Here is a 21,986-nt window from a genome sequence, read left to right as displayed (position 1 = left end):
CAATTAAAAAAGTAATGGTACAAAGGTAAGCTTCCAGAAAAAAGTGACGACAGTTTATACATTAGTTAAAAAAAGTATTTAAACATTGGCAGGGAAAACAGCACATTCAGTTAGATTGCGACATGTGACATTTTAGCTTACTGCGGAAAATTTGGCGGTTATTACACGTGACTATATTATCAGAATTGACAAGTGACTATATTGATGAATATGTTAGAGCAGTGGTTCTCAGCCATCGATGTGTCGGGGACCCCTTGTGGACTGGTGAAAGTGGTATGGGTCCCCTTGCAGCGGAGGGGAGGGAGGGGTGCATGGGTAAATTAAAACACAACTGGAGCGGGAAACAGGTGCCTTTTATTGCTATCAAAAACATGAAAGAAACATGCCACATGCCTTCATTTTCGACAGTTCGTCAATACGGGGCACAGTCACACATAAATAAAAATGCAGGTGAGGGTTTCACAGATTATAAATATGGCTTCGCGGACCCCCTAGAGTCCGCAGAACCCCATTTGAGAGCCACTGTGTTAGAGAATACTATCACAGATGCAGATGATGCGTGTGAGGCTGTTCATGTGACAGCTCACCAATGTAACTGTGCGTCCAAAAGTGGATGGTGGATATACGGTGAATCTCTAAAAAAGGTATCAGCAATGTCAGCTTTCCTAATTTCAACTTTTACAGGATCAACAAGATTAGTTTAATCATCAAGCTTGTCAAACGAAAGGCAAGAAGAAAAGAGAAAGAAGCACTGTATAAGAGTACCTACTTCACTTCTAATGTCTCCGCAAATTATATTTACAGTAGGAGTTCAATGTAGACAACTAATGCAAGATTGATGTCAAAACTTTTGATCCAACAATCCACACCTTGATTTGTGTAACAAAGTTCTGGAACTATGAAAATGTCAGAATCAACAAACTTTTATAGACCAGAATTTTATTTGCCTGATACCCGTCATCACCAACCTGCATCAAGACTTTATGGCTGTCTATTATCAGCTACAAAGGGTTGTCCATCGTATCGTTCAGAGTTCACTTATTATGCTGCATTTGCAGACTGCTCCCATGCCACTCGTACACGGGATGTAGCGCAACCTTTTCCTGCTAGCTTGTCTTGTAAAATGGCATCATTTCAATTAGCTTTCATAGTTGGACTGAAAGCTTGTGTGTGAAATACTTTATTGTTTTAAATGCAGTTTTTTAATACATGACACTTGGGTGTATTTTGGCATGTAAGCAAAATAGTCATTATGCAGCTCTGTGCAGTCATCGTAGTTTCACCGATGCAGAAGGCACAGCTGTTGCAGTTTTGGTATTTATTGCCCACTTCTCTCAAGTCTTCGACCATTGAGTGACAAAGTCTCTTGGCTGTCCCCTTATGCAGTGATAACCACTCCAATAAAGTGAAGAACTTCATGCTAGACATGATGTGTCCTCTCATCACCGAAGCTGACACGGTCTCCCAAGGGCTACTCGACATTGTGCTGAAGCAGATCATTGAGCCCTGCAAGGTGAGACATTGCCTGTAGAGGTTATCTGCATCAACCTGTCATTGTTGCTCAGTTGCCATGTTGTTTCACTGCCAAGTAAAAGGTTGCAGGTTCAATACCTGGCTGTGACAGCCACATTTTGGTGGGAGCTGGAAAATGCCTATGTACGTAGACTTAAATGCACAGTGACAGAGCAAGTAATAAGCAATGGGATGCTTAGGTAAAGACAGGAGATAATTTAATGGTGAGACGTAGTTTCGAATTTAGCTGACGTGAAACGTAATCAGCTTGTGCATGTTATAGTCGTTTGGAGGCAACAAGAGGGGGGAAGGGGCACGCATACAAAATGATCTGACAATAATGATAAACTGAAGAAGTTGGAGATCAAAAGTCAAATATTTGGAGCCTTCCAAAATACTTCTCATTTACCTCTAGTGTTGCTTTTTAGTATCAAACCCCATAAAGGAATTAAACTTGTAAAACTGGCTGATTGGGTGAGTTGGTGGTTCATTCTACTTGAAATACAAGTGCGTAAAAAAACACGCACATAAGCAGACTGACAAGTGCATCCTTCTCTGCTTATGTCCCTGCTTTAGTTAAGCGCTCATATTTCAAGTAGAATGAATGAATCTCTGGCACCATCACTGTGCATGCAGTGCCTTCCTAACTGTGAAATCGTGTAAAATCAATTGCATATGCATCCTCAACACTGCCTAACAAGTATAACAATCCTTTTGCAAACCTAGTTTTGAGGTGTCTTACTTAGGTTCTATCAATTGCCACAAGTTTCTATTTCGTGTAGTATCACTTATGTGGTGTCAGGTATTGTCAAGTACAGTCAAACAAAACACCTGCTTTTTCTGTTTTCGGCCACACTAAGGTAGTAGTACCTGGACAATTGAGGGCCATGTATATCTAATAAATTTGAAAAGCATACCAGTTATGTCGGCTTCATTGCTGGTTAGGGGTTTTCTTTATTAGCACAGTACTATGCATTGTTTTATAACAATACAGCGCACTAGGCTATGCTTTAGGTAAATATATATCGCCATTTCATTTTATGTATCGCTTGACTCGGCAGCATGACCCCAAGCAACAAAAAAAAAGATGATTTTGTATTCTTTCTGGCTGCTATCTCTGTGAGGTGTATTTAAACTTTTTTGTTTGATACCGACTTTTCAAGAATACATAGTTTTTTTTTCTTTCTTTCTTAGAATGCCGCCGCAGTCCTGCACAGTCTATAATAGTGTTTTGAGTTTTGATCTTGAATTCTTTTTTTTTCTTCTCATTTGTGCGAATTGCGCAGACGCAAAACAAAAATGCATATAACCTGGCCAAGGACGTGCTCAAGCGGACACTCAACACCATTGAGCCGTACATTCAATCGGTAGGTGTTCTTCGTGCCTTCCGCTGTAGTGTGTGTCACAGTTAAGCCTACAAAGTGTGTGCCTTTTGTGGGTGCAGTTCTTCAACAACGCCTTGGTTCTGGGCCGGACATCCAACAGCAGTGTGGCGCCTCAGTTGTACGAGCTCATCTACGAACTCAACATTCTCTGCCCCAGTATGCTCATTGCTGTCCTACCACAGCTGGAGTTCAAGCTCAAGGTTAGCTTGCTTATATCTCACCCGCCCTTCTCTCTCTCTGTTGCTCTTAAAGGGACACTAAACAGCAACGGTGGCTCGGTTTAGAATGACAAACAACATTCTGAGAACTTGAATGCCACGTGTTTCACAGTCGTAAGTTTGTTCGAAGTCCCATATTTAAATTTTATGCCAAAACCTCCACGGGTGTCAAAAATTTCAAAATGTACTTTTCATGTTTTCACGCCATTGGCACTGTAAAATTTTCTGAAAATTTGTATGCTAGGTTTGTGGCACCCACAGATGGCAATGTACTTTATTTTGATCAAGTAAAAGGGACATAGTAGACGCCTTCAACATCTATGACGTCACATTATTTGGTGTGGGAATCTCAAGGAGCCGTCCCCGCCCGTATTATCTTTTTGCGTGTTTTCTCGCTTACCAAGTGTCATGTTGCGGTATGAGTGGTGTTTTCGGGATTGTGAAATAGTACTTTATTGATATGCAAAAAATCTTTTTGCTCTTTAATGTCTCTTGAAAGGGACCGACAACTGTTTTTTTTTTTTTTTCCAACCCAGTTTTTTTCAGCCGGACAAGAAGCTTCCCCTTCGTAGTGTTCGTAGCCGCCGTTGTTGGTCCCAAAAGTACCTAATTTCAAAAGCAGTATTTTTTTTATCTAGAAGGCTCTGAACACGGGTGAGCCCTTTCATCTAGCAACGCTGAGAATTGATAGCGACACCAGTAGCCTTTCTGGCGATTTGTGCATGCTGTCGTTCTGCTTTCGCAGGAGTTCATGTAACTATGCTTAACCACATTTATTCAGAGCTTTACAACTATTTTTTAAAATAACAAGCCGTTACAATGATACAATGAGGCTTTATACAGCTTCTATGTATTTGTACCGCATTGCGTGCGCCTGCGCCCAAGGTTGTTGCGCCTGTGTCGTGGATGGCTTGTCCCGTCGTCGCTATTCTCTTGACACACGAGCCAAACCAAGTTACCTTACTTAGGAAAGACAGGGAAGTTAGCTAATTTTCAGATTGGCTGGCTTCCCTGTGCTACAGAAAGAGGAAATGAAAATTAATGGGACTGATGAAAAAGTTTATTGTAGCGGAATTTCGTTGTAGTGAAATTTCATCTATAGACTGCGAAATTCGGTTAAAGCTGATTATTGGTTAGTTCTTCGGTCCCAGCAAGCGCATGCATTAACCTCTCATCAATTAAGACGTACGTGGCTATACACCGAGTGCGAGTATTTTCTCGCGTATACTACGATCGAAAGCAGGGTGTCGGCGTTCCACCACAAAAAGTTCCACTTTGTTTCTGTGCTGGAGCAAAAAATAATAATATTCCATAATGGTAAATAACGGTTTTTATTTATATGCAAGATTTGAAGTTAAACTAACGGGGACACTCCTCTTAAAAAGTGAAGAGTAAAACACATTTTTTCGAGAAGCGGAAGTAACTGTACAACGAATTCCTACCAAGTAGCACAAGCCAGTACTCTACTAACTCATACTGGTATTCATTTTCTCAAAAGTCTGCAACGAATTTTTTTAGCAGGCTCAATGCTTTAAGTTAAAGGAGCGAGCATTATCTCAGAAGCAGCACATCATCGATTGTTTCTCTTATGTGCGAGACCACGTCTGATAAAACAAACCAGTACCAAGAATGCTCTCTTCACACTGGCCAGCATGACAGGCACATGGAAGTGCTCTTGCATTAATACAAGCATCTCTGGTCACCACTGTTCGTTTTTCACACAATTTTGGCACACCTATACTCAGGAATCACTGCCTGAGAGACACGCTATTACTGCACTGTGAGGTATGCATTATTGCTCACGTTGCTTGATCTCGGTAGTTTCAGATTGCGAAGTTTTTTTGTGAACGAAAGAAAAAAAGTTTAAAAAATTATGGTTACACACTGGAACGAAATAATAGATAGTGTAGCAGCATGTCATTTTATGGCTTTATCTGCCTTTAATCTACGGTTGTGTTAACTGCGAACCTTCGGAGTGTCTTGGCTATTGAACGTGACGACAGCGACCGCAGTTTCCAGTGCAGCTGTTGCGACAAAAGGTAGTTTGTTTTTAATCTGTGCACGCTGTGCTGGCCTTGCGCATGCCTTCAGAACAGTGTCGTCGCTATCTTTGTTCGCATTGACACGAACAAAGATAGCGAATTGACGCGGTTTTGTTCGCAGCATTGTGGCAAGCAGTATTGGGTCGTGTCGGTGCGCATTAGACGCACGCATACTTTCGTGATCGCCCATGATTGCGTCTGACGCAATTGCATTTGTAATCGAAGTGATGCGCCAAAATGCAGTTATGCTTGTATTTCATGCGTGCTGGCTGCGCGTGCGCCTTCATAACACTGTGGATGTCATTCAGGATCACAAGGCCAGTGACAACGAGCGGTAGTTTTGTTTAGAGCGCAATGTCAAAAATCATTGTGGGAGTTCTCGAAGAACGATGCTGCCGTAGCTCGCACATGCACAGAACCCACCGATGGTAGATGAACAATCTGTTGCCGAGCATCTCAATGGCAAAACATTTACCGTCATGTGCGTGTGGTGGCAGAAAGCGTGTCTTCATTGAAGGTACGGGTGTTGCGATGCCGCCATGTACTGTGGAAGTCACAAGCCGTCGAGAAATGGCTAAGTTGGTAACAGAATTTCACAACAATCATAGGCAAGTTCCTTTTTCTTTGCTGGTACTCGCGAGAACTTCGAAGTGGATGTATGCAGGAAAAGCATTTGTTATGATGAGACATTCACATTGTTTTTATGGGCAGCTTACGAGGAATCAAAAGTTATTCATTTTTTTCTATCATACTTTCCCATTATACAAACACTTTGTGCAGAACCTTCCAAGTGGAAAATAAGCTATTCTGTGTTATGCTTTGCAGAAAAAAATACTGATTTCTGTGTAAGAAAGTTTAAAAGTAAGAGTAAATTGCCCGTTGTACACTTGTATATATTGAGGGGAAATCCCTAATAATCACAAACGTACAACAGACACCTGACAGACATAGCACAGCAGTAGATATTTCTTGTGACCTTGAATTATTGCATGGAAAAATTTAGTACTTAGACTTTTCATTTATCATAAGGGGGCTCCTAATCATTTAGGCACTATATCCTTCCATCATATCTCAAATAAATAGTGTACTTGTGGTTTTATTCTCCATGCAGTGCAACGATGAGAAGGAGCGGCTGAGCGTCACAAAGCTCCTCGCCCGAATGTTCTCTGACAAAAACTCTGACCTCGCAGCGCAAAACCCGCCTCTTTGGAACTGCTTTCTTGGCAGGTGAGATCACCTAACAGTAAGGTTTCACTTGTGGTCCGAGCATCTTAAGTTTGGTTACATGCTCAAAGATTTTCTTCACCTGATTTGCATACTTGAATGTCATATTAAGGCTGGAGATTCCAAACGGCTTATCTCAGTCTTGTTACATGAGACAAGTGCCTTTATAAACATTTTGTCATTTAAGATGATGTGTCATGTAATAGTGATGTGCTTGGTAGTGCATCATAATAGTGCATCAGCCTGTACACAGGCTGTTGTGCAGGCTGATGAGGTTGCCTTGCTTGGCGTGATGCCAACATTGCAACGATGGCCATAAGAGCAGTCATTGCTTTTCTACGAGCCATTGAACTGGATGTGCGTTTGTAGCACTGCACTAACCTGTTGGGACTGAGCATACCTCCTTACCTCCCCATCGTCATGCATCGCTCTTTTTCTTCCCCATTCCCCTGCCCCAGTGTAGAGTAGCAGGCTAGAGCATACTATTGCTCAGGCTGACCTCTTTGCCTTTCTGTAAATAAACTTCTCTCTTGTAGTCTACTATAAATTATAGGGGAACCCATGTACAAACTTGGCCAAACATTAAGCTTTGTACATGCTTCATAAAATTCTTAGTATTCAGTTTATTCTTTTTGTTTTTGAAGCATTATTTTCCAAGGTACCTCAGTTTGTTTTTGCCTCGCCTTCTCTCTCAGGTTCAACGACATAAGCGAACATGTTCGAATGCGATGCGTCCAGTACTCCATGCACTTCCTGCTGAACCACCCCAAGCTGCGGAATGACATCACGGGTAGGTGGTGCTCCTCATTTGAAATCAAGCCTAAAGTTTGAAACAGTTTTTCTTTGTAGGCATCTATATGGTTGCCGTCGATGCATGCCTTTTTGTGTAGGGCTAAGTAGTGACATGACACACGTTGAATCAATTGAAGGTGTAGTTTATCATAATGTTCTGCATATCAATGAAATTGCATGTTGACACTGTTTAAATAAGACTCTAATGAAGTAAATACAGTTAAAACTCAATGTAATGAATATTGCTTGATTGAAATGTCCTCTGTAGCAAAAGAAGGTTTTCCTGTGGTGGGCAGAAATCGTCATGGCAAAGCGATACCGTGTTCATTACAGATGTGTCATGCTGATCGTGTTAGCATTTCTCTGGCTCCTTCAGAAGACACTGTGCTTAATTTTTACTGATGAGGAGCTGTGTGGGCTCTAGTAAATACTGTCAATACCTATTACGTTGCGGGAACTACAAGAAAGCGTCTCCGCTCGCATTTTCATTTTGCACGTTTTCTCTCTTGCCAAGCTTCTTCTCGGAGCAAGCAGAGTGTTTTTGGTGTCATGAAAAGGAATTTACTGATTCAAGAAAAGTTATGGACCATCTCCTCGAAGGGAACCGCGATGGGATACGGTGTGCACGGAGTTGACTCAGTTGAAGCGGGCGTCGACGCAGATGCTGGAAGAATGGTTTGAAGCGAAATGCGGTTTAGCATTTACTTGAGTAAGCGTTTGTTTGAAACGCAATCACAGTCGAGCCCACATATAAATGGCCCCACTTAAAACGAACTTTCACTTAAAACGAACAATATCCGCGTAACCGTAAAAATATACATTTGGTTCAATGGCACAAAATCGCACTTACAACGAACGTCTCCGAGCGCCGCTGATCGATTACAGCGAACGGAGTCAGTAGTGTGCCGACTTCCCGGGAAACCAATTTCGACCACCCATCAGGCATCGGCGAGGTGCCCATACATTTTTATTGTTAAACGCCGACCCTGCCTCCGCGACCCTCTAGTTGCCGCTCTTCCCAACCCATGAAGTTTCTCCATGCCCCGACTGCTTTTTGTTACGCACCCCTCCGTCCTTTGTCTCCCTGCTACTCTGAGCACCCCGCATCACCAGACGAGGCCCATGTTTTCACACTGCCACCGATCTTTCGAAGACCGGTCGGCCGTCTACCCTGTTTTTGATTACTGGTACTGTCGCTGGCGTCGCCGGCCTTGAGTGACCCGACCATTTGCCAACATCGTCGGCCACCGACTCTGGTGATTTGCGATTGGTTTCGTGTTTAGGACTTGTTCTCGCTCACTTTGCACTCAACTTCCGCGCGCGTGCAGAAGTGCGAAAATGGCTGTTAATTTGCGCGGAATGAATCGCGAAGTATCGAAGTTCGTGGGGCCACGCAAACCCGCCGGCGCAACAAAACGATTTTTTCACCATAGCCGCCGATTCTTTGAACACCGCCGCGCGCACCAATCTTGGCGGCCATGCTTTGACTTCTGCGTGCGCAGGCACTCTTTTCAAGTTTTTCTACGTGCGAGTTTCGCGGACTTTTTAAGCAAGCTACCCAACCTGCCTCCTTCTTGTGTGTTTTTGTTTTCAAGGTCGCCCTCCCCTCTCTTTATTGCAACTCCTTGCCCTTCTCTCGCAAATCTGCTTACCTCTCTAGATCGCAACCCCTTCACCCGTCTCCACCGCTCCGCTACGCCAGCCACGCTGGCTCAGTTTCTTTTTCTGACTGGAAACGGGCCCACAGCTGTTCTACGCGTTCTGGCATGTGTGTTGCATGTGCGCGTCTTGCTCGCTCTTGGTGTGCATGTGTGGTCATGATGGCCGACATAAGGACTATCACGCTTTTTCCTACCGCTCAACAAAACGTCGAGAGTGTGACCGCTTGGCTTGAGCGTAATCTGCACGTTAGGTGCCGCTTTGGGGAGCGCTCGCTCATAGTTGTTGACCACCTAGCAGCCAACCTGCCACTTCGGGCGTCCCAGTATTCAGCTGTGGAGATGGTGAATATTTCGTGGGCGGCGATGACGGCTACATGCGCGCAAAACTGTTTTTGCGAGGCCGACTTCGTCGACGTCAGGCCCGCTGCCGAGCCTGAAGCTTCCGAACTGCGTCGTCGACTCCGAGCTCGGAGGGAAAGTGGGATATCTGTTGCGATGGTTTAATTACGGCTGATGATGATGCCGACACTGCAGAACCGTGCACAAATTGGGGCATTGTGAATGATGTACGTGGCGCGAGCGATTTGGAGGAATTTAATTGCGATAACGACGAAACTTTGGAGCCAGTGCCTCATGCAGCTTATGCCACGGACCTCGGTGAACGAGCACACTGCCGTTTTAAATGAACTCGAGACCGCCCTTATCGTTCCTGCTCCTCGAAACACGTGCATCACGAACTTTTTTCGGCAAAAAAAGTTTGTGTTTTATCTCGCAACTTTTTTAAAAGCTGTGTTTCATTTACTATGAACTTTGGGATACAGCGAACGAATGCCGCGTCACGCGCAGGTTCGTAATAAGCTGGCTCAACAGTACATGGGAGGCAGGTTGGGTTTCGTGTCAAGTTTTATCGCAGATAAACAAGCCAGAAGAGTAGACAGACTTAGTTACGCATCCGCAGTAGCTGTATGGACACAGCCTGCTAGCCATTTTCAATGACAGGCCGCATTCGTACGGCTGCTGTGGTGGTGCAACTAGATCTATCTAGTGTTTCCATTCAACGTGTGGTCGAGCGTTGCGGGTGGTAGAGAGGGTGAAGCGAGAAACAAGTGTGTTGCAATTGGGCGGAGGGGCCAGCAGCTGCTGCGGGTGAGAGTGACGTCAACGCGCAGCTGCGACTTGACCTACTTGGAACCGCTCCAACACCTGCGGCAAGGGGATTCGTGACGACATACGGGACAGCGTTACACAGGCTAGTCAAAGAACTGCTTCGCATCTGATAGTTTAGAGGGCACTTGAGTTTCACTTTCAAAAGTAGGTCCCGATAGCGCAATTGAGCCTCATGCACATTGCCGTCTCAACTGCTAACCTGCTTCGGTTCTTGGTGCATGCCTCAACCATGCCGTGAGACACAGCGAAAGAACAATTGAGAGGCTTATACACGTTCATCTGTACCTGTGAGTACGTTTCGTCCGTCATATTTCGTTCTGCTTGCCATTCTGCACGTAACCTTCCGATTTGTTGCTATCACGTTCATTGATTCATCTTTGTGGCAAAGCTGTGGCTTTATATATAATGCCCCCGATATTTAAGCCATCATGCATCCCTGTTTCGAAGCCTGGCTGGTTACAAACATCTTCAGGAATTATTGTGCAGCTCACGTGTTTCTGTTACGCACCGACATGTGCCTATTAATGCTCCGGAATGAATAATGGAAGTTCGCTAGATCGATCAAATCTCAGGATCACCATCTAGTGAATTAAGTGGGCGAGTGCGAAACCAGGAAAGATTTATCAGTGACTCACAAAACCCTGAAAAGGGGCCGGTGGAACCCTGAGGTTCCACGGAAGCCATTTAGAGAACCCCTGGTCTGCTCTTATTATAACGGACCCACATACAACAGACTTTCAGATACAACAGACCATGATAATGATTCACATTCGGCCCAAATTTAGTCTGTGGAGTAAGTTCACTTTTAATGGCCCAGGATAGAACGGACTATCGCCTACAGTGGACGAAATTAGCGGCACTTTTCTTCGAAATTGGGCGCATAAAGCGTACTTCTGTTGCGTCATTGTATCCATATTCGTACTTCTGTTGGGTTATTGTATCCCGTCACATTATTGTATCATATTGTACACTAGAGCCTCTTGCACTGCATAATCACTTCCATGCTCTCGCTGTATGCCATGTAAAACGGGGGCTCGAGGCTTCTCAGGTGGATAAATCCACTTTTTCTCGAGCCCTCCTGTTCCACAACACACACACTTGTGGACGAAATAAAGTTTTGAAGTTTGAAGTTTGCTGAACAGGGTCTGTCTTTGCATTAATAGCTCGTGTGACGTAGGCTGCAGCAACAGCAATGACATTTCACAAATGAGCTAGATTTTCACCATTACGATACCTCATATGTTTTGATAAGGTTCTCAAAACTAGAGCTGCACGTCAACATAGCTAATATGTTCATTTCAGAACCCTTTTACAGCCACTGCGACTTCCTCTGTTGCAGTCGCCACTTGTAACCATGCGAGAGGCGCCCCAACACACTGTTCTCGAAGGCGTATTGTGCGCCTGCTGCGCTAGTTTTCACTTGATCATAGAGGTTGGTGGTGTGCATAGAGCTTCCTAAAATTGTGGCGCGCTGTTAGCTGGGACGACTGGGTGGAGCTACGCGTCGTTACGTCACTCGACGCCAATTGCATTTACAAACATAGAGTAGGTCTTTACATTAAACATAACATAGCACAATCTGTTATATGATATACTGCTGTGTTTGAATTGTTTTGAACCTAGCACGAACTTCACTGCTTTGACTACTCGCAGCTAAAAGCGAACCCATCAGCTTTTTGGAGCTTTGATCATGCGATCATAGATGGTGCAGCTTGTCTAGCACTTCGCGGCGCATTGTGTTGCTGGTTTTGTTTCTAGAATAGAGTTACGCTATAATTTAGTGAGCAAAACATGCTAACGCAAGGAATTTACACTATAATGAAGTGAATGAGCTCTTTAATACCATCAAACTAATTGTTTTTCTCTTTAGTGCCTCTTAATTATGGAACTTATTTTTATTCATTCTTGTGAGAAGCAGAGCCCACCCTGATAGTGCGCGCCTTTTTTTTTTCCCCCAGAGTCACTGCGGCAAAGGCAACATGATCCGGCAGAGTCTGTGCGATACGAGGTGGTGATGGCCATCATTAGCGCAGCCAAGAAGGACTTTGGCTCGGTTACTGAGGAGCTGCTCAATTTTGTTAAGGAGCGCACGCTGGACAAGAAGTTCAAAATCCGCAAGGAGGCCCTCATGGGGCTGGCCCACCTCTACAAGCAACACATGAGCAGCCCCGACCTTCCAGCGTCCACGTTAGAGTGCATCTCCTGGATCAAGAACAAGGTCGGTAAAAGGACCACTTCTCGGACCTGTAATCTGCGGCATCCTGTTGCACAAAACGTAGTCATGGTCCATAATGCGGTCATAACATTGATGGACAAGGACATTCAAAGGAAAAAAAAAATTGTATAGCTTGCACTAGTGGCACTAGCAGTGATACTACCGCTGCGCCAAACTGCGCCGAATCGCCCTAGCTGCTACAGGCTGCTACATTTCCTTCAAATTTGGCAAGTCTGCACCCAACCAGCGCCAAAGGGCATGCTTTGACTTTTAGAAACGAAACTACTTGAAGTTCTCCCGTTGAAAATGACATCGCGATGCATCTGCGTAAGACACAGCCAAATGTCACTATTGGGACCTTGGATGGTTGGGACGCAGTGAATGCTCGATTTTTCGGACTTTCTATGGACCGGGAAATCGCCCAAAAAGTATTCATGACTTTCTATTCCGCTCAAGTAATCAAATCGCCAAAGCCACGTCTGAAATAGCTTCATTGCCTCCTAGAGTGCACTCATCAGGCGTTTCGGTGCATGCTCAATTTGTCGTAAATACATTCAGAGCCTGCCGACGTCCATTTGCAAATATGCGCCGCATGATGAGCGCCTCCGATGCCAGCAAAGCGTGGCATAAGTTGCAGACTTATCACATGGAGCGTATAGAAACGATGACACAGTACGTAAAGGATGAGGCAGAACAGAGGAATACTTGTCCGGACCTTCGCAATGCGTGTGTGCACTTAGAAGATGTGCCACTGTACGAAAATTTCCGGTGACACGTAGCGCTTGCTATCACATGAGACCGATCGTTCCTAGTTGTGTGCAGCACATTGCTTACACGGCTGACGCCGTTCCTACCGGAGTGCTTTCGTACGCACGTTCTTGTCACAAAAAAGTGTTCTTGATGCTCACTCTGTTCCTGATTGCACATGGGTGCGGCAATGGTGAGCTGCTTTCATTCGTGAAGGCATCATGTCTCTGCGGCGCATTTAGGCGATTCGCACAGAAAGGCAGCGTGGACGGTGGCGTGCGTGAGTGAATAAAAGCGGGTAGTACGCCAACAACTATGCAACATGCGGTAACAAGCAGTTAGCTGAAGATGCTTAATATAAAGTGATTTAATCTTACTGGCGTGTTTGCCGCATTGCCGCCATCACGCCTCCAAGCATTTTCGGTGCTTATCCGTTAGACATCACCTCCCTCCGCGATGATACCGGCCCCTTCGATTTTTTTTTTTTTTGCTTCACCCCATAGTACTTGCGCATTGTAGCAAAGCCGACTTTCGGACATTACTGTAACGTCGCACGACCTTTGAAAGCGCTCATTTAAAGGGCCACTCACCAAGTTTGACAATTTTGAGCTGACAAGGCAATGCATAGACGAGGCGTTCATGATCACGTCTGCCAAACTTTGCAACGCTACGCGCCGCAGAAATGGATCAAACTTCAAGATGAAAGCTGCTCCCCCTCCCCTCTGCCAGCGCACGCGTAGAGAATGAGGGCATGACGTAGGCGTACACGGCAATGCAGCTACGTTGGTCCTAAACGTAGACGAGTCTGCTCTGATGTCAACAGTATACCACGTGACATGGCTAAAATTATTTAACACAACATGCGTAGTTTATGTATTTGTTGCTTTAAGAGATTAATAAAACTTGAAATAAATAATGAGGCACAATCAAAAATTGTGCTCGTTTTTTTTCCATTTGTTCCCGTGCAATGCTACGAGACGTGGGGCCAATGTGTCAGCGTTCCGCATGCGTTCGTGTCCCCGCGGTCAGCGCATTGAGCAGACGATCTCCGTGGAACACTCCTACGCGTTCCCGTACTCATTGTGCTCATCTACTCTACCGCGTCTAAGCCAGCGTTTCCCAACCATCCCGCAGAAACAGGCAGAAGACCACAAAATAACGCTGGTCAACAAAGCAACGTCGCTCGCGTGCTCGGGGGTTGGACTTGTTTGGGCACGTCATGCGCACGTCACCTCTTGGTCGGATGCCGGAGAGGGTGGGGAAGAAATTTGGCTTGTGAAGGCTAAGCAGAGGAGCAGCAAGGGTTTCGAGCTCACCTCCTCTCACCCTTGCTTCGCGCCGCTTCAAAAGCCTGTTTTCTCCGCTCGTAATGAACCGATTCGAAAAATGTTTGTGGCAAAACGTTCCTCATCGGACACCCAACAACTTCCACTGTCTAACTAAAATTCGGCTTGGGCACAGGTGAGTGGCACTTTAAGTCTATGAGGTCATAGACACAGCAAAGGTAGGAACTTTAGGTAAGGCTGTTTCATACGTAGAATGTCGGCTGAAAGCCCCAAAAAATCGGATGCCGAAGACTTTCAGTGTCGAAAATGTCAAATGTTCTTATCTATACACGTTGAGAGGGCTTGTGATGGTTTCGTGAAATCGTCTGAATTTTCAAGCATGTCTGAAAATTTCGGCTTTCGAAAAATCAACAGTCAAGATCTTCAGTCAAGTTAATGAAGTGCTATGGTTTAAAATTTTATCATTGGCTTTGTGTATTAAATATCATCAGGTTATCTGTCGGCGATATAATTGCTCTATTATGCTCGAATAGCGTGCAGTACATTGTAATTTTATGAACACAGTATTCAAAAACAGCAGTGTTCATGTGTGCCATGAACACAGTATTCAAAAACGGCAGGAAAGGGTGTATGGAACCTTGTGATGAAAAAAATCCGTAAAGAGGGGTTGGTGTCGGACCAACATTTCAACTAGAAAAGTTGTCTTTCTCAAGGCCAAAACAGAGCAGTTTGGTTCTGAGAAAGACAAGACCACTTGTCGAAACGTCGGCTTGACTCAACCCCTGTTTACGGATTTCTTGGTGGACACAATAGGTGTCTTAAAATTGACTCTAGCAATACTATTTGCTCCGAAAGCCAGTTTTGCTGCTCCAAAACGCATTTTGTCTGCTCCAAAAGCTGTTCCAAAGCAGCCCAAGTCAGTAGCATCACTGCACTAGGCTGAAACCATCAGCGTAGCTAGTGGTCAACCTAGCCAAGGTTTGCTAGCAATGGTAAGCTCTTGCTAGAGGTATGAGTTGTTTGCTAATAATGCTTAGTATGGCTAGACATCGCTAGACATGTCACGTAACCAGCTGTTACATTGTTTTTGGTGGGAACATGTCACATGACTAGCTTTTGTACTATGTTGGGGGATTTTAGTTGCATGACGAAATGTTACAGGATTATTTGTCATGCAAGTCTTGTTACAAGGTGACAGTCACATGTTCTAGATGTTATGCAATGTAATGGGATTTTAGTCTCTTGACTACTGTATATACTTGTGTAAGGGCCGCACTTTCTTTTTTTTTCAAAAATTTTGCAAGGTGCGGTTCTTACACGAATCAGGCCGATAACAGCTCACCAAATGTCTGTACTGTTTATGCAACAGCAGCAGAGTGCAATAGACTCACAAATGACATGCCAGGAATATTTTTATTCAGATTCCATTTCGCTGTCCCTGTCCTCGTTCTCGAAGCAGCTCGCCTCGGCCGCCGCGTCCTCCCAGAGACGGTCATCTTTGGTGCCGTTCATGCAGTACGAAATTCCTGTTACCTTGAAGCTTTTCGCAACTACTTCTTTTGGCATGGCACGCCACGCATTCAAAATCCATTCACACACCTGTTGGAACGACGCGTGCTTCAGCCGCCCTTTAGGGGTCATCTCATGGACGCCTCCAGCCATCCATTCAGTGTAACATCGGTGAAATTCCACTTTAAATGGATGGTTAATGCATACGTCAAGCGGCTGCGGCACACTCGTCAGGCCTCCGGAAATAACGGCCAAGTCCGTACGTGTTGTGGCAAGTCGGTTCTTGACGCGGTCGGTCAAGTTGCCTCTGAAACTGTCCAAAACAAGGGGGGGTTTTCCGTTGTAACAGCCCTCCAGGTCTAGTTGCCTCTGAAACTGTCCAAAACAAGGGGGGGTTTTCCGTTGTAACAGCCCTCCAGGTCTGTTTGCCCAGGCGGTCTTATCCATTGAACGACCAGTTCCTCGGACATCCAGCCCTTCTCTTGAGCACGTATGACGATTCCCTGAGGGAACTTCTTTTTTGGGAGAGTCTTCCTTTTAAATACCACGTACGGCGGAAGCTTCCTGCCGTCTGCCGTGACGCACAACATCACAGTGCACCTTTGACGTTCTGCACCGGTCGTGCGCACAGACACACTTTTCGCACCTTTCAAATCCACTGAGGTGCTTTCCGGTGCATTGAACCACACAGGTGTCTAGTCCGCATTCTCTATTTGATTTGAGACATGTCGTATTCATGTTTCCTCCTGAGAGCATTCACGAAGCGATGAAACTTTATGACATGGTCTTCGTACTCGTGCGGCAGTTTTTGGCAAATCGTTGTTCGGCACCGAATAGAAAGCTGGTTACGGTTCATAAACCGCGTAGCCCAGCCCCGACTTGCCTTGAATTGTACTGGGGGTATTTCGATATGGCGAGCGATGTTGAGGGCTTTGACGCGTATCATGTCGGTTGAAACGGCGTTGCCGTTCCATCGTGTGTCGACGACGTAGTTGAGGAGCTCGCTTTTGAGTTGCGGGTACTTGCACTTTTTCCCGCAAAACGCCTTTCGGCTCCTGTTAGTAGCAGCGAGGGCATCTTTTTGCTTCATCCAGTAACTGACTGATTGATGTCACTGATTGCTTTCTATGCCGTCTACTTTGTGCAGTGTTTCTAAGCGCCTTTGTGCCACTTGGACCATGGGCAGCACATTGCAACTCATATTGGGTTTTGCAAGCTTGCGACCAAGCCTGCAAAACCTGGCCACAAAGTGCGGGCTATTCTCCTGCCATTTTTGTCGCTTTTACAGGGTTTTCACATGTCTACATCGTGATAACTTTTTTCCAGTGCAGAATAGTTTAGTTGTCTCGTTAGTCTAGTTGTTAGTGTCAACATAAACTCGCTGTTGATTGTAGCAGATCTTCAGTGATAATCATGGCTATTGTTTCACATCATGAACCATAGATATTGCTACGATTGGCAGGTGCTGCACGTTTACTACCAGACGGCCCTGGAAGACCGACTTCTTGTCGAGCGCATTCTACACACGTGCTTGGTGCCCTACCAGCTGCCTGTGGAGGAGCGCATGCACAAGCTGTACCAGCTGTTTGCCACGGTGGACGACCACGCGGTGAAGGCATTCAACGAGCTCCTCAAGTGCCAGTGCGCTGTGCGGCAGCAGATGCGCACCGTTCTCGAGGCCCTGCATCTTCCGGCAGGGGAGGAGCGCGAGCGGCAGTTGCTGGCGCGTGTGGCCCTGCTCTCGCGCAACCTGCCCGACTCGGTCAAGGCCCAGGAGTACCTCATGAAGTTCTGTGCCGTGCTCGAGGGCAACCAGCGACTGCGCATCCACATGAACAATGTTCTCCAAGGCGGTGGCTCTTGTGTCGAAGCTGAGCGCAGCGTGGTGCGTATTGTGTTCCTTCGCTATTCCGGATGTCTGCTTGTACTTGTTTAATATGTGGTACTTGGATGAAACCATTGGCAGCAATACGAAATATTGTCAAGCAGCTCTGTCTAAAACAAATCTCAAACTCTCCTTATCCAGCAGGTTACTACCATGAAGTTTAGTCCTCTGGGGGCCAGGACAGTGAAAAGATTAAAAACGATGGAGGGGGGGATAAAATCTCTCTTTGCGAATTTAAAAAATGCATTTCCCATATCTAATGGATTGCATACTGCTCAACCCCTAATGAAGGTAGCATGAAAAAAAAAAACAGCAGTGTGAAACTTAATCTGGTCTTTTCTGTTTATTTTATTTTTGCTTTTGCAGTATGCCACTAGTTTTGCATGAGCCAACTAGCCTGAAAGAGGGCCCTATTCCATATCCTGGACATACAGTGGAACCCCGATTATGCGACTTTTAGGGTACCGCGCAAAACCGTCATATAACCCGTGTGTCGTATTATAGAAAGACAAAGATTATAGGTAGTGACACTCAGCCTCGCCCATAATAACTGCTTCAGATTGTCTGAATAAGTGCATAGCACGACCTTGTGCCTCTGCTTGGAAGGTAGAATAAATTATACCTGCCAGTGGCAGCTAATAGCAGCATTACTGAGTTGAAGCAGGCGCGAGCAAAATTTTCTTTTTTTCAACTTTAAAAAATTGAATCTAATGCGCATTTTTCTGCCAATAAATAAAGTTAGAAATGTGGCTGTGCGGGAAAACAAAACCGAAACCGCGTTGCCAACAGCTTGCCATCAGAATAGTCAGACACAGTGTCATAGCTATCACGTAATGACGACAGACCACGAATTTGTGTCCAACACGTAGAATGCCTCCGTGCGTGGCTTAACTGTGCACTTAATTTGTTGTCTTGTGAAGTGCAACTATCCCGCTGTTATTATAAACGTTGACACCAAGTGAAAGTAGTTTTGCACAGTGAAAACAGCTACGTAATGACTTTTTTGAGTGCGCAAGCCGGTGACTGCGAGTGTGACAAAGGCAGGAGATCAGCTGTATGCTGACCAGGAAAAGTTTCCACGGACCGCTTTTCGGCCGGCTGAAGCTACTCTGTGGGGATAGACCGTGGCTAGGTAACGACTCCGGATACGTACGCACATAATCGAGGCGTATAAAGAAGCGCATGAACTTCTGGGAGAATAAATTTTCCATTCTAAGAACACATCCGTCTCACTCTACTTTTCCAATCGTCAACCTAGGGAAACGCAAGATCATATTTAGCACTGGTGAATATTTGGTCGACGTTTATTTGAGTGAAGGTGGTTTTTGGTTCTTTCCTTCGGGCAGAATCTGAGAGTCCACGTAAGATGCGAGGTCGGCGTGCAACTGCAACGTATAACCGAGGTTTTGAATACGTTACTTCCATGGGGATTTTGCTGGGCTCAAATCGATTCGGCGTAAAATGCGGGTCGTCGCGAATCCAGGGGAAGTATATTCAAAGTTCCACTGTAGATGATTTTCTGTGGGGGATTTGGTGTCAGAACTTGAGAAACATATCGATATGAATCTCCAGAATGACTCTTAATGAATTTTGATCCCAGAATCTAAAGATGTTTCACAGTTTTCAACACGTGTAAACCGCATAAGATGCTTCACCAAAAAAAAAAAGAGAGAGAAAGAAAACGAAAAAGAAGAAGGAGGATTTGAGACCAGTGATACAGCTTACCCAGACAAAGCACTATAATCGCAACAGCTGAGTAAATAATGCAAGTACCTTTTATCAGTGTCACAAATATTTCATTCCTTGTGAACCTGCAGGCCGCATGTTTGAGACACGTGGTCTGAAAGTTCTGTGGTTTTAAATGCCAAAACCACAATGAGGTATGTCGTAGTGAGGGTCTGTGAAGTAATTTTGACCCCGCAATGTTCTTTAATGTGTGTATAAATTTAAGTACACAAATGTTTCTGCATTTTACCCCCTATTGAGATGCAACCACATTGGCCGGGAATCGGACATACATGCTTAATCTCAGCATAGCAACATCCTAGCAACACAGCTACAGCGGTGGGTCACATAAGGCAGTTTTGAGAATGGAAAAACTCCATCAGGCACATCTCGTGCGCAGAGTATTGATTCTTGGTGCTTTAATGTTGGTGGTTATAGCCTGTGGCTACACTCACTGTCTACACTAAAAAGCAATTAGTATTTTCTAGTCTAGTGAGACGGGCATTTTAGGCATGAAGTGAATAGTGATTTTGGTCAAATAATTTCAAGTGAAATTCAAATAGTATATATCACATATTATAAAGAAAAATTTGCATACTTGTCATGGCCCAACTAACCTGCACAGTATTCTGTTGAAACTAGAACAAGGCCTGTGCAAATGCCATTTCTTTTGGTTCAAACGAAGTGGACACAACTTTGAGTAGTAGCAGGATTTGACTTTCAGTAGAATGCAAGTGATAGCCTGTGAAATGCGTTACATTTTGAAATTTATTATACCATATTTACTCGTATAATCCTCGCACTTTTTTTGCCGGAAAACCGATGAAAAGTTGGGGGGATGCGAGAATTACACGGGGAAAACTTTCTACGAAAACGTACAGAGCGAAAAAGAAAACGAAGTGGCCGCAAATCGGGATTCTCACACCGACAACTAACAGCAAGCTTTAAAAAGTACTAATTAAAACTTACCTCAACAATAAAAGCAGAGGTTCAACCCAAGACAAGATTTAATTGAGACACAAAAAGTGGAAGCGAATAGTCGAGAATTAGAACACTATATGCAAAGCTTGCGGACGGTGCAAGCGTAACGGTAGGGTTCGTCGCTCAACGGGAGCCCTCAAAAGGTAAGCGTGGGACGTCAGTATTGGGCTGATGGCTACTTAACAGAATTGTTCGCAGTTTCCTTCTTGAAAAATAAAGTTTACCATCAATCCCAAGGGCCTACCGGCGGCCCTATTGCCGTTCTTTAGTGCATTATCTATCACTTGCAACTTGAAAGCAGCCGTACAACTTCAGTATCGCCTCATAACTTGACAAGGTTATCGACGCAACATACAAAACACGCCGCAACGCGCACTGGCCACTTCGGCTTGGCTTGAGTTGGATTGAATCTCTGTGCAATAGTACGCTTGATGCTTAAGAGATGGCACCAGATGACGTGCGCTATCATCAGTGGCTAGAAAGAGCAGACGACATTATTGCAGCAGTTTCCGGGGGTGCGATAATTACTCGAGCAAAAAAAGAAATCGTATTTTTGTTGGGCGATGTGGGGGGTGCGAGAATTGTGCGAGTGCGAGGATCACACGAGTATATACGGTACTTGGGGCATATATGCTGGTGTAACGAGCTTTTAAACTGTGAAGGTAAAACCTCCATTTAACCCTAAAGTGGGGCTTAGCGGCAGTGCCGGATTTCTCTCGAATACATGCGAGCCTATATAGGTCTATTTGTTCATTTCAAATACTTTGAAATTTCTGGTAATTTAAATTCAAATTGGAGTGAATTCAAATACTGTAGTATTCACTTGAAGCAATAGAATATTCGGACTAGCCTAGTATTTGCATCTTAGCAATGTCAGCGCTGCTGCTATATCTAGCACTAAAGTTACGTGTGCACATTAACAGTAAATATAAAAACAGAATGACTGCCTTCGTGCTCTGTGCTTGCAAGCTTTGGCAGTTAAATTTGTATGCGTTACTTTATTTGTGGGTATAGATGGGTATTTGTGAAAACCCTCTGTCAATGCTTGGTCAATTGACGCTATGAATTACATAGTTAATCCAGACAATGCAGAAACGGGATGCTGAAGAGACCACACAGCACAGACGCCTGAGTTGTGTGGTTTTGCGCTTTGAGCAGTGTGTGTGTTTATGCACTGTTTGGATTAACTATGTGTACGTACCAAAAAGCCCGCCCAGCCGCCCCTTTCAAGTCGAATGAATGAGCAAATCTCTTTCTCTTCTGGCCACCGCTTTGTAATTCTGCATTTGAAGCTGCACCACAACTTCAGACACTTTGTAATTCTGCATTTCTCGCTTTGTATTTAAGCGAGAGGTATGTCTTATACTCTTCCAGAAAGAAGTGTTGAAGAGTCTTGGCTATCCAGTGCAGACCAACAGCTTCTATGTGATCATCAAGCAGTTGCTAGAGCGGGTGGCACCGGTGATGGTCGACAGCGCTGGCGTCAAGCAGATCCTGTCCTACGTGCGTGACTCACTCCTCGGCCAAGGCGACATCGACATCCAAATGGGCGTCACCAACTCAGCACTGCGCGGGCTGCAGCTGCTGCACGTACGTACGCGCTAAAATTCTCTCTGTGCACATCCCTGTGTTGCATA

At 44.9% G+C, this 21,986-nt stretch overlaps 1 protein-coding gene across 3 annotated transcripts in view; it reads left to right on the top strand.

Annotated features, from left to right (window-relative positions):
* pds5 (cohesin associated factor B pds5) overlaps window positions 1-21,986 on the top strand; it is a 65,778-nt gene that overhangs the window by 7,080 nt on the left and 36,712 nt on the right. For 2 of the 3 annotated variants that reach the window (XM_037421007.2, XM_037421004.2), the window contains exons 5-12: window positions 1,387-1,513; window positions 2,799-2,879; window positions 2,957-3,097; window positions 6,269-6,384; window positions 7,077-7,171; window positions 11,960-12,219; window positions 17,221-17,643; window positions 21,697-21,939. In XM_037421007.2, coding sequence (XP_037276904.2) covers window positions 1,387-1,513; window positions 2,799-2,879; window positions 2,957-3,097; window positions 6,269-6,384; window positions 7,077-7,171; window positions 11,960-12,219; window positions 17,221-17,643; window positions 21,697-21,939 — 1,486 coding nt within the window. The remainder of the gene's footprint in view (window positions 1-1,386; window positions 1,514-2,798; window positions 2,880-2,956; window positions 3,098-6,268; window positions 6,385-7,076; window positions 7,172-11,959; window positions 12,220-17,220; window positions 17,644-21,696; window positions 21,940-21,986) is intronic. The other variant, XM_037421005.2, reaches the window with a different exon arrangement.

The sequence above is a fragment of the Rhipicephalus microplus genome, chromosome 2 (genome assembly GCF_043290135.1).
Source record: "Rhipicephalus microplus isolate Deutch F79 chromosome 2, USDA_Rmic, whole genome shotgun sequence".
Lineage (NCBI taxonomy): Eukaryota > Metazoa > Arthropoda > Arachnida > Ixodida > Ixodidae > Rhipicephalus > Rhipicephalus microplus.
The sequence above is the reverse complement of the archived record's forward strand: the minus strand, read 5'-3'. Positions and strand labels throughout refer to the sequence as shown.